The sequence below is a fragment of the Sinocyclocheilus anshuiensis genome, unplaced genomic scaffold (genome assembly GCF_001515605.1).
Source record: "Sinocyclocheilus anshuiensis isolate Anshui unplaced genomic scaffold, SAMN03320099.WGS_v1.1 scaffold4328, whole genome shotgun sequence".
In the NCBI taxonomy this organism is placed as follows: Eukaryota; Metazoa; Chordata; class Actinopteri; order Cypriniformes; family Cyprinidae; genus Sinocyclocheilus; species Sinocyclocheilus anshuiensis.
Window position 1 is genome coordinate 49184 of NW_015550039.1, and position 13608 is coordinate 62791.

Here is a 13608-nt window from a genome sequence, read left to right on the forward strand (position 1 = left end):
TTCTCAGACCACATTGCTAAAACTGCCCGGTCCTGCAGATTTGCTTTATACAACATTAGGAAGATCAGGCCCTTTCTTCCAGAACATGCATCACAACTCCTTGCTCAAGCTCTTGTTCTATCCAGGCTGGACTATTGCAATGATCTCTTGGCAGGTCTTCCAGCCACTTCTATCAAACCTCTACAATTAATCCAAAATGCCACTGCTAGATTAATCTTTAATAAGCCAAAAAGAACGCATGTCACACCTCTGTTCATCAATATGCACTGGCTACCAGTAGTTGCTCGCATTAAATTCAAGGCATTAATGTTTGCCTACAAAACCACCACTGGCTCTGCACCCCGTTACCTACACTCATAAAAACACATCTCTACCATCTTTATTTGACCCTCTAACTCTAGCACTCTCTATTCTAATTCTATTTAAAAAACAACAACTAACACTAGCTTTTCTCATCTTTTTGTATTCTATCTGTTTTCTTTTTTATTTATTATACAATTAACAAAAGCAAAAAAGGCCTCTAACACTAGCTTGCTCTATTCTTTTTCTATTCTATCTTTTTCTTTTTATTTATTATATAATAAAAAAACTTGCTACATGTACTGCATTTAGCTAACTGAGATTTGTTATAGCACTTACATATCATTGCTCTTTTGTTGATTCTGATTGCTTCCATTGTCCTCATTTGTAAGTCGCTTTGGATAAAAGTGTCTGCTAAATGTCTAAATGTAAACATAAATGTAATTTTTTAGCGAGAAATCAGTATTATAATAATTAAATATTCGTTTAGTTATCATCAAAACTCGTTCTATTTTGTTGTAGATCATTAAACCGTTACGCTGCCTCAGAAGCCTGTCCGAAATCAGTTTCATGAGGTGCCTTCGTGCAAAAACGCTGCCTGCAAAGTCATTGCCTCATACAGCAGCAAGTCAGCTGCCTAGGCTTTCGAACGCAGCTGTTATTTATACATCATTCATGGAACATTTTTTTCCCTGAAACGTAGTTAGATGTTTGTCTAATGTTATTTAAATGTTACTACTTGTTTCGGAATGTTCAGAGAACATTCAAAAGTAACATTCTCATAATCTTTGCAAAATGATACAATGGAATGTTCCATCATGTTTGAATAACCAAGAAAGCATTTTTTAAACATTTAAATGTTCAGAGAACATTTATAACGTTTTTATAAGTAAATGGGAATGTTAGCAAATATTCTTAGAACATTTTGTTAGCCAGGGTTCTGCTCTTATTAGCACTTGTGTGTTGTGCTACAGTACTTTAATTTGTATTCTCTCTGTTTTCCGTCGCATTATTACACGCGAGACTCTTTTAACCTTTTTTCGAAACAAAATTCAGAGATCTTAGACCCGTCTGAACCAGCTAAAACCAGCATAAAATGCCCAGAACATACTGATAACCAGTGTTAGGATGCAAGCTGCTCACCATCTGAACCAGTTTAGTTGCTTCGAGCTGTTTTAGCAGGTCATAAAGGTTTATGCTTTCAATAATTCATTAGTAACTCTTTCCCGGCCAAACACGGAATTTTCCAGGTTTCCGTGTTTTCGCAGTTATACGTTAGGGGGCGCTATTTCGCATCTCCTAAATGAGTCTAGAAAGTGCCGATCAAAAACACAGACCAGGAAGACACAGAAACGAGAAATCTCATATGTAAGCATATGCATATGAAAAATAACGCGATCATCAACACTAACCGCATGGAAACTGACTAAAGCTACTGAGTGAAATGTGGATCCAGAAAGTGTGCAAGCTTTGGGAGTGCTGATGGAAGCCATCTACTGCATCTTTGCTTTGATAATAATGCTAAATATGATCCAGATGTAGTATTTGATAAAAATGCAATTTTCTCTGCTTTTTGCTCAAAATGTTGCTTTTTTATGAAACCTACCTACATTCAAGTGTTGATAAAAAACAATGCTTGAAGCTAGAATAAAACAGATTTTTTGTTTGAAAGTGGAGGGTCTGATCTTTATGTTGCGTGTTCGGATATTCATACAACAAAATATTCTGGGGGCCGTGAAATTATAGTGAAAATCAGCAAAACTGCTGGCGGTGGCTGGCAACTTTTTTCAAAAACGCTGGCAGGGAAGAGTTAAAATATATTTAAAGTTCTTTATATATATCAGTTTGGGCTTTATTTCTCTCAATTCTGACTTTAAACTGAATTATGAGATATAAGCTCTGAATTCTGGCTTTTTTCTTACAATTTCTCTCTCTCTCTCTCTCTCTCTTTTGTTTTGTTTTGTTTCTGCCATGGAATAAAACAGATAAAAGGTAATTGCAATAAAAAATGGTAAAAAATTAAAAAGGTAATATTTCACAATTCTGACATTTTTCTCGCAATTCTGAGAAAAGAAATCCACAATGTGAGATATAAACTCAAAAAGTCCGAATTGTGAGAGAAAAAGTTGCAAATACCTTTTTTATTTTTTATTCTATGGTGAATATGAAAACATTTTCATTACTTGACATAAAATAAACTTAAATATAAAAAGAATAACATTAAATTCCAGCTGGTTGTCAAGGCAACATTTCTTATTTTTGTTTATTAGGACGTACTAAAATAAACTAAAAACTAAATAAAAAATGATGTAGAATATTTAAAAAAAAAAGAAAAAAATTATATATATATATATGTATATATATATATTAAAAGTTCAAGTGAAAACAGAAAATATAAAAATAAAGTAAAAAAAAAAAACATTTCTATTAAAAATGTTGACCAAAACAGTATATCACATACTACAATAGCACTGCTCTCAGGATTGTTATTTTTGTTATTTCTGAGTTGTGATTGTAGCAGCTGATTGTCTGTTGTCTTGGTAACAGGTTGTTTGAGACACATCCCGAGTGTAAAGACGTCTTCTTCCTGTTTCGGGACGTGGAGGATCTGGAGAGGTTACGCACCAGCAGAGAGCTTCGCGCCCACGGCCTGCGGTCAGTATCCAGCCGCACACACACTTACTAGTGCTCGAGTGCTCATTCAGAGTCACAAACACTCATCCTGACAGCTCTGTGTGTGTGTGTGTGTGTGTGTGTGTGTGTGTGCCCTCACATGATAACTAGGGCTGTCAATAAATTAAAATCATGTTTTGTTATTAATCGCAAGCTTTTTCTTGTGGCATTGAACCCAAGTAATCTTATAATATTACAAATGTGTGTGTTTATAATATTATATATAAACACACACACACACACATACACATCCAATTCCTATAGTGTTGTTTTTTTATGCATACAGAAATATGATAAATGTCAGTGTATACATTTTTTTTCTATTAGCATTGAACCTAATTAATCCTTTTTTCACATTTTCTGGGGGAAAAATGTTCATTTGTTTGTTTATTTTTTATTAGTATGTTCCTGTTAAAATAAAGTGCATTTATTTATACAGCAATATATTAAATGCTTATGTTGGCATTGAACCCAATGAATCTTTCCTCAAATTTCCTGGGAAATAAATAACTGTATTATTTCTAATATAATTAATAATATTACAATTATTTATTCATACAGCCATATAAAAACATACATTTGATATATTCCTGTTAGCACAAATATAGTACATTTATTTGTTTATTTATACCACAGTATAATAAATGTATGCATCAGCAAATAACTACCACAAATGCTTCTTTACTTACATTCATGTGGACACTTTTATCCAAAGCAACTACAACTGAGGAACATCACAAGAACATTTTTCAACAGCATTAATAATATGTGCAAAAAACAAACAAATCTAGAAGTCAAATGCAGAACAGACTGAAACAATTTTTTTATTATTAAATAAATTAATAAATAAATAACTAGGAATTGTTGGGTTTGTGGTTGTGCTTCATGAAATCAATGCAGAACATCTGTATAAAGGCATTAGAAGGGCGAATCATGTCTGGTGTTCATTAGGGAGCAGAAATAACGAGCCATTACAGACCGGCTCATGATAGAAAGAGCTTTCGTTTCGTTTGCACAGCAGGATGAGAGACAAACAAACGAGAGGCCACGTTCTGCTCTATTAGTGAGAGACGTGACACTTTCCATTAGCTTTGATTGACACACATCCACTTGTTTATCCAAGAGTCTGAATGCTGGAAAGGATGTGGTTTTACCGCGGTACAAACATAGTACTTTTCTGTAAGGGATGCACTACAAGTACAATGACATCAAAGCACACGCTTTAATAATGCAAGGATTATAACAAACACAAATACAGAGACATTGGACCACTGTAGAACACACAACTTACACTGCCAGTAGTCACATAAGAATGCATTTCTGTCTAAATGAACCCATTCTTATGTAAATTGACAGATTAATTGCAATGTAAGAATTAATTTATGAAGGTTTTTCATGAACAAGACTCATTGTTCAGACTCAAGTGGCTTTGATAAAACATCAGCAACACTTTGATGCATTCATCTGAAACTAGTCTTATACTAATATATTTTGTATTATTTATTTATTCATGATAAATGTTTAAGTTTGTGTGTATATATATTTTAAATGTCTTTCAAAATATGGTGCATTTATTTGCTTTTGTTTATATTATTCTTATGTAAATTGACACATTAATTGCAATGTAAGAATTAATTTATGAAGGTTTTTCATGAACAAGACTCATTGTTCAGCCTCAAGTGGCTTTGATAAAACATCAGCAACACTTTGATGCATTCATCTGAAACTAGTCTTATACTAATATATTTTGTATTATTTATTTATTCATGATAAATGTATAAGTTTGTGTGTATATATATTTTAAATGTATTTCAAAATATGGTGCATTTATTTGCTTTTGTTTATATTTATTTACATATACAGCAATCATCATAATTTGAAAAGCATTTATTTATGATAAATGTGTGTGCATATATATGTATATATATTTAAAAATATTGTGTGTGTGTGAATAATCATAATCTTTTTTTTTTTTACAAATATCATCATAATCATTATAATCAGACTTTTATTTAATTTTTAACAAATATGTTTTAAACACAAATAATTAAAATCTCTATATAAAATGTCAAAGTCATTTCAAAATATAGTGCATATATTTATTTATATCATATGATGTATTATTTTTATTGTTAAATTTTCAAAAATAATTTTATTGATTTATTATTTTATACTTATTTATTCATTTACTGCTATATATCAGTAGTTTGATGCATTAATTATCATAATCTGAATAAATCAGTCTTTCACTAACTAATATAGCTAGTTCATTAGTCTAACTGTATCTGTTTATAGCTGTCAAGCAACTAAAACACCAGTGTGCATTAATATCAAATGTGTGAGTTTATGTGAGTCTGTAATAAAACATGTTTCCAGTGTTTGGAATGTTAAGAGACACTTGAGTCTGTAAAATGATGTTTACTGTTATTATCGGATCCACTCACAGAGCACCAATTACCGGAAACACCGGAGCTGATCCGCGCTGCTTTAAAGGCCAAGTGGCTGTTGAGCGGTGGACTGTGAGGAAGAGGAGGAGGATGCTCATTGATGATGATGATGAGGTCGTGCCGCTCGCTCTTCACAGCATGCAAACACACGGATGCGCGGTCTGATTGGTCTGAGAGTCTTGCTGGGATTCACACTCAACTCTATGGGCTCAGGGAAACATTAGTGAGCCTGCTGTATGGAGGCAATTCAGGACCAAATATATTTGCAAAAAGAATTGAAGTATTGCAAAAGAAAATAAAGTTTTGCAAAGGAAGATGAAAGTATTGAGAAAAAATAAATGTGCTTTTGCAAACAAAAATGTGACCCTGGAGCACAAAACCAGTCATAAGGGTAAATTTTGTGAAATTGAGATTTATACATCATCTGAAAGCTGAATAATAAGCTTTCCATTGATGTATGGTTTGTTAGGATAGGACAATATTTGGTCGAGATGCAACTATTTGAAAATCTGGAATCTGAGGGTGCAAACAAATCTAAATATTGAGAAAATCATCTTTAAAGTTGTCCAAATGAAGTTCTTAGCAATGCATATTACTAATCAAAAATTAAGTTTTGATATATTTACAGTAGGAAATTTACAAAATATCTTCATGGAACATGATCATTACTTAATATCCTAATGATTTTTGGCATAAAAGAAAAATGGATAATTTTGACCCATACAATGTATTTTTGGCTATTGCTACAAATATACCCCAGCGACTTAAGACTGCTTTTGTGCTCCAGGGGTGCTTTTATTTTGCGTTTCAGTCAAGTGTGAGCTCGCGAAAGAGGCACGCAAAGGGAAAAAACAGTATTGTGAGCTCACACTTGACTGAAACGCAAAATAAAAGCAGCGTTGCAAATAAATTAGGAGCTATGGCCATGGAAAATATGTGTTGCATTTCATTTATATTTTGCAATTCTTTATTTTTGCTTGTAAAAACACATTTATTTTTTCTCACTTTCATTTTCCTTTGCAAAACTTTAAGTTCTTTTGCAAATATAGCTATTCGGCCCTGAATAGACTCCATAGAGTTAAGCATGTTTTGTACCGCAGTAGTGAAACGAGCTCTTTTGTGCTGTTTTTGCAGCGTGATGTCGTTCATCGAGAAGAGTGTGGCCAGACTCGATCAGCTCGAGCGCTTAGAGACTCTGGCGCGGGAACTCGGCAAGAGCCACTTCCGCTACAACGCACCGCCAAAGTACTACGGGGTAAAAAATCATTTCAAACACATTATTTCTGTGCGTGGATTTATTAAAATAAAAATAAAATACATTTAAATTATTTTTAAAAAGATTAAATTATGAAATAAAATTGAATTCAATAAAATTTTGACATCAAAACATCACATTTTCACATGTATAAAAATAAATAAAATAAAAAATGTAAATAAGCATTTAATTATTTAATAATTATAATATTGATTTATTTTATGGAACAACAGTTAACAGTCCTTTTTACCAAAGGATGTTTTTCGGTGCAGTTTGTCTTTTTCCCATGTATATTTTATGGTGAAATTATTCTGATCATGGATCTTCTGTGGAATTTAAAAAAAAATTGTAAATGGTTGTTTTTTTCTATAGAATAATAGTCCTTTGTAGTGTTTGTTTGTTTGTTTGTTTATAAGCTCATTTTTGGCTGTGAACTTTTGTGATTTTTTTTTGTTTTTTTGTTTACCTTTTTATGCAGTTTGTACTTTTTTTATGTATATTTTATGTAACTGGTCAAATTTTTCGTAGTATTGTTGTATAGAAATTGTTGTATAGATATTTATTTAGTTAGTTATTTATTGGTCATTTTGACAGCTAGCGATCACTGTGAATTTATGTAAAGATTATACGTTTTTATTTATTTTTTTATTTACTTATTTTTATTTTCTGATGGAAGCTCCATGATCAGATCAATTTTACCTAACAAATATACAGCTGATACAAAAATCAAAAGTTTGTCCATTAGTAATAATCGATGCACTGCTGATTGCATAATTCTATCAGAAATGATGCACTTCAGCTCTGATGAAGCAAATAAGACGCAGAAATCTGGGTTTGATCACTTCATTGAAATGGCAAATTCTTCTAATTTCTGAAGTCCTGAATTTTTTTTTTGTTAATATTTTGAATGATTTTTTTTTCTTTCTGTTTTCACTTTTATTTGAACGCTTTAGTCATTTTGTTTTTTCGTCATAAATACAATAAATAAAAAAATTATATCAAATAAAATAGGTTTTTAATCTATATTTGAAGTAGCTTTTTGATGGTTTTGTTGTTGGTTAACTGTAAGTGTGGTTGTGTTCAGTATGTGGCAGCCGAGTTCATCTGCGCTGTTCGGCCGGTTTTGAAGGACAGATGGACGTCTGAACTGGAGCAGGCCTGGAAGGTAATGAAAGACAAACTCTAGTCCGTTCAGAAAGTAAAGTATTCACCTTCTTCTTCAAAACCTCCACAGTTCCCTCCTCCAGAGGTTTGAGGTTTTTCCCTGCTGCTGCTGCTGCTGATGATGATTGTACTCTTCCTCACGCTCCTTCTGTCAGTCAGGTCGATTGTTTGGTTTGTCTCATGGTTTTGTCTTTTGCATCACGTGTAAGTGACGTATGAATGATTGAACTTTAGTTCTCAAGCTCTTTTCCTCGCCGCAGCTTCATCTCGAATTGTTCTGCTGACCAGGTTCACCACAAAAGCTCTTAGGAAAGTGTGATTAAATTCTAAGACATTTAGAAGAATGGGGCTAAATTCATAGCTTCTCTTAATGTTAACATTTGGATTTTTCTTAAGAATGAAAATGACTTTTTTTTGCTGTTGTCCGGTTGTTATTTTAGTATCATTCTCATTATATTTTTTGTTAATAATGAATTCAATTTAATTTTTATATTTTCTGTTCTCACGTTTTTGTTGTGTTTTTGCCAATTATATTAGCTTTTTCTGAATGTCTACATGATTATTATTTAGTTTAGTTTTTTTTTTTTTTACATAGTTTTAGTTATTTTGTACTTCAGGTTAAACTAAAGTTAAGAAATATTGCCTTGGCAACTAAATTAAATAAATATAAATATATAGATCTATATATATGTGACCCTGCAGCACAAAAGCAGGCTTAAGTCGCTGGGGTATATTTGTAGCAATAGCCAAAAATACATTGTATGGGTCAAAATTATTGATTTTTCTTTTATGCCAAAAATCATTAGGATATTAAGTAAAGATCATGTTCCATGAAGATATTTTGTAAATTTCCTACCATAAATTTTTTTATTTTATTTTTTTTTTACATAGTTTTAGTTATTTTGTACTTCAGGTTAAACTAAAGTTAAGAAATATTGCCTTGGCAACTAAATTAAATAAATATAAATATATAGATCTATATATATGTGACCCTGCAGCACAAAAGCAGGCTTAAGTCGCTGGGGTATATTTGTAGCAATAGCCAAAAATACATTGTATGGGTCAAAATTATTGATTTTTCTTTTATGCCAAAAATCATTAGGATATTAAGTAAAGATCATGTTCCATGAAGATATTTTGTAAATTTCCTACCATAAATATATCAAAACTTAATGTTTGATTAGTAATATGCATTGCTAAGAATGTCATTTGGACAACTTTAAAGATGATTTTCTCAATATTTAGATTTTTTTGCACCCTCAGATTCCAGATTTTCAAATATTGTCCTATCCTAACAAACCATACATCAATGGAAAGATTATTAATTCAGCTTTCAGATGATGTATAAATCTCAATTTCGAAAAATGTACCCTTAAGACTGGTTTTGTGCTCCAGGGTCACATAGCTATATCATTTCTTGTTTCATGTATACATATTTCAACATTTCTCATTTTTATTTAATTTTGAATTTTGTTTGATTCATTTGTTTTTTATGACTAGTTTTAGTGGACTATAGTAACCCTATTCTGTCCCTTGTCTAATGCAAATCTTCATACATTTCTATTAACCTTTTAAAAAATAATAATCATTTTCTGAATGTAAATTCATGAACCAAGAAATTAAGATTTCTAAAAGCACACAAATTTTCGTCTTAAGAAATATACGGGAAAAAAAAGACTACTCTGAAGTAATATTTGGTAACATAAAAGATGTTTAACATGCTGTTTTTGTGCGGTGTCTCTTTAAATGCAAATGAGCTGTTCATCAAGTAACTGAACAGCTGATCTATCTACACACAATTATACTATAATAATTAGCGAAATGCTTTAAGCGTTTGTAATAAAAAATGACAACGTTGGCATTGAATAATTTCTGAACGCTTACAGTAGTGCTATGAACAATCTTTGCATTTGTAGATTAATGTTTAAAGGAATGTTCCAAGTTATGCTGTCATTATCAATAAATAGTATTAAGCCTTTAATTTGTTATTATTATTTTCATTTTTTATTAATTCAGAGCAATTTTTGTGGTATTTGACTCCATTAGACAAATGTTTAACCCAGAATATTTCAGTAATTTTCCTGAAATACTTGGTATTTTGCTGTTCTTTTAGCATCTTTGATATTCATGGGTTTCAGTCACGTGACTTTTTTGTTGCGGCCGCCATCTTTAGGACCTTGCGTAGCCTCTCCTTGGTGATCAGAAACCAAAATAACACTTAAACAACACCGGAAAACAATGGTATTAAAAAAATAGACACTTTAGGATTAGATCCTTATTTACTGTCAAGCGAACTGCTGACTCCACTAAAGTCTAGTGAAAACTTACCAATTTGACGTTTGCTGGCTATTTACATCTACCTCGTACACAATCCCTCTCCGTACACTCGGGCCATTAATGTAAACACGCATCTATGCTTACGAGAAATATTTAATCAAAAGCATCCCATACATCCAATAATCAGTCCATTGTGATTTACTGACGGAATTGCAATTCGGTCCTACAAATGGCGGCCGCACCACTGTGTGACGTCACATGAAATCCATGAATACTATTGTAGTTTTTAATATATTCATAGATTTGTTACCAGGTTTTAAATGTTGTAGTTTTGTGTTTTTGTCCGTGTCAGTTTATATGTCTATATAATTTTTTACGAGTTTGTTATTTTAGTACTTTCCTTTACAATCATTAAATATTTCCTGAAATTCCTCCCACAACAATAGCATAAAACAGGTCATTTCAAAATGTAACCTATTAAGGTAATTAAAGCAATAAGCCCCGTGAAGCCGTGGTTTAGTTAATTTATAACAGCTAAGGGGCGTTGTTAGGCATGGCGCGAGCTTCCCTTTAGCTGTTATAAATTCACTGTAAACCACGGCTTCTTGGGGCTCATTGCTTTTATAAAACGGTTATTCCATATACGTAGTAAGGTTTCACAGAATAAAACAGAGCAAATAAAGTGTAATGATATAAAAACAGTATTCTTCCACCAAACAATGTAGCTCCTCAGAAACAGTTGTGGTTGCAACCAAGTGGTTGCCGAGCAACACACAAACGTAAACAAAGGTGTGTGTTACTTTGTAGAGTAATTTACAACAGCTTCGAACGTGGCTCAGCCAATCAGAATCAAGGACCGGAACTATCCGGTTTATAATACATTTTTACACATTCTCTGGATGCGCTGCGCTGCACATGTGGTTTATATCACTCCAGTAAGTGGTTTTGTTTTTTCCTCTCAGACGCTGTTCCAGTACGTGACGGCGATCATGAAGGACGGGTATCTGGAAGAAGAGCGGAGCAAACGCAGCCACACACTGACCTCCAGCAAAGAGCGACCGGACAAGAGAAACACGGCCATTTAATTTCACAGACCTGATGTGTACATACTGTATTTATTTCAATGCTTCATTTTTTACAGTACACAAGCTTCACGTCTCTTCTGAATATGTTACCTGCACAAGATCGTGATTCTCAGTCCAAGCGTCTTTGGGATTTTCTCATGATCAAGTGAATAAATGTTATCTTTTATCTGCAAATCTACAAGGCTGGTTCTGTTAAGGTCAAATAAAAACTCCACTGTTAGACCTCAAAAACTTTCAACAATCAAGGGCGTCTGTCAAACTTAAAAATATCATCTCATTCAATAAAATGAGAAAAACATTCAAAATAAAAACAAACAGTGGAGAACTGAAATATTACAACAAAGTTACTGACCATGTAATGTTCACTCAGCATATAAAACACTGTTTTGAATCAAATTATGGCTTGAAATATAAACTGATGGATTCCAGACCAAACACAACGCATCTCATCTCCAGCTAAAGAACTCAAAAACCTAGCATTTAGTAGTAAACGTAGCTCTGCGTCCTCAGTCCGCTTGGATTTGTTGGTTGTGGATCAGCAGAAGCCGCAGGGGCTGATGGGAAGGTGGCGTGGCACTGGTGAGTGTCGGATCAGACTTACACACCTCTCCTTTACTGTCCATCACTATGTGGCTTTAGTTTTCTTGCTTTTACTCTTTTTGTCTTTCTTTTTCAAGCCGTCCATGTGCGCTCGCAACAAATTTGAATACGCCTGTGAAACAAACACATCTGTTGTCATATGACACACTTTTGACCACTACAGAAGAAACATGTTATCTGTGACCCTGGAGCACAAACATAGTCAAAATTTAGATTTATGCATCATCTGAAAGCTGAATAAATAAGCTTTCCATTGATGTATGGTTTGTTGGACAATATCTGAAAATCTGGAATCTGAGGGTGCAAAAAAATCTAAATATTGAGAAAATCATCTTTAAAGTTGTCCAAATGAAGTTCTTAGCAATGCAAATTACTAATCAAAAATTAAGTTTTGATATATTAACGGTAGGAAATTTACAAAATATCTTAATGGAACATGATCTTTACTTAATATCCTAATGATTTTTGGCATAAAAGAAAAATTGATAATTCTGACCCATACAATGTATATTGTTGGCTATTGCTACAAATATACCCCAGCGACTTAAGACTGCTTTTGTGCTCCAGGGTCACATATTATGACATGATAAAAATATAAGGGACAATAAATACAGAATATTGTAAACAATTCAATATTCAGTGATCTGCTTTAATATATAAAATGAAATAAACAAAGCTGTGTGAACAAAATATTAAAACTCACCATTTGAAATTTTATAACTTCTTTGGTGCTGACCTGAAAGACACATTAAAACAGATGTTACATAATATACAGCTTCTTCTGAAACAAATATCACTTATGAGTGACAACAATAAAACACAAAAACAGAATAAATTAAAACTGAAGTGACAGGAAATGTGATTTTAAAAAAATCTAACAATTTAACATTTTTATAAAAAAAAAAAATGAAAGAATCAAAAACAAGGTGAAAAGCACACAAAACAGCTAAAAACGAATACAGAAAATAAAGGGGAGAGACAAATATAAATAAGCAGCACTGACCAATGGTATTATAAGAATAAATAAAAGATAAATAAATAAACAATTGTTGAAATAAATACATGTGACAATATTTATGGAGATAAACATGTGGAAATAAATATAATTAAAAACAATAATCTAAAATAGTTCAAGATAATACAAATAAATGGGAGAGAAAAATACGAGTAAGAATATAAGAATAAATACAAAAATAAACAATTGTTAAAATAAATGCGGTAATATTTAAATATGGAAATAAATACGTGGGGGAAAAATTTTAAAATAAATAACTGAAAGAACAGAAATAATGTTATTACAAATAAATACAGAAAATAATAAATAACAATAAAAATTAAATTTAAATAAAATAAATGAATGGCAACAAGTAATGCAGGAAGAATTAATGAAAAACTTAAAATTAATATTTTCCTTTATTTATGTACAGTACCTATTACATTTATTTATTTTTAAATTCAGCAGGTTTGGTCCTGTTTGGAAATTTCTGAAATTGAGATAATACACACTTCAGCTTAACAGTATGTTATAGTACGAGTAACAGAGTAATCTGACCACGAGTCAATCAGCCTTCAGGTTAACACAGACACAGACACACAGACACAGACACACACACAGACACACAGACACACAGACACACAAAAGAAAAAATATTTTAAAAAATGTAGAAAAAATAATTTTATTTTACTCTATGAATATTTGAATCATTTTAAAATATTAACACTTAAAATATTCTAAAATCTAAATATACATTTTTAAAAATTGTTAGATTGTTAGACATTTATTGCACACTGAATAAGATGAATCTAA

General features: G+C 32.0%; 1 protein-coding gene across 1 annotated transcript in view; it reads left to right on the plus strand.

Annotated features, from left to right (window-relative positions):
- Nucleotides 1-11211, plus strand: part of LOC107660983 (neuroglobin-like) — a 17193-nt gene extending 5982 nt beyond the window's left edge. Inside the window, exons 2-5 of the mRNA XM_016450419.1 lie at nucleotides 2848-2955; nucleotides 6555-6675; nucleotides 7760-7840; nucleotides 11079-11211. Of these exons, the coding sequence (XP_016305905.1) occupies nucleotides 2848-2955; nucleotides 6555-6675; nucleotides 7760-7840; nucleotides 11079-11201 (433 nt within the window). The 3' untranslated portion in view covers nucleotides 11202-11211. The remainder of the gene's footprint in view (nucleotides 1-2847; nucleotides 2956-6554; nucleotides 6676-7759; nucleotides 7841-11078) is intronic.
- Nucleotides 11212-13608: the final 2397 nt, after the last annotated feature.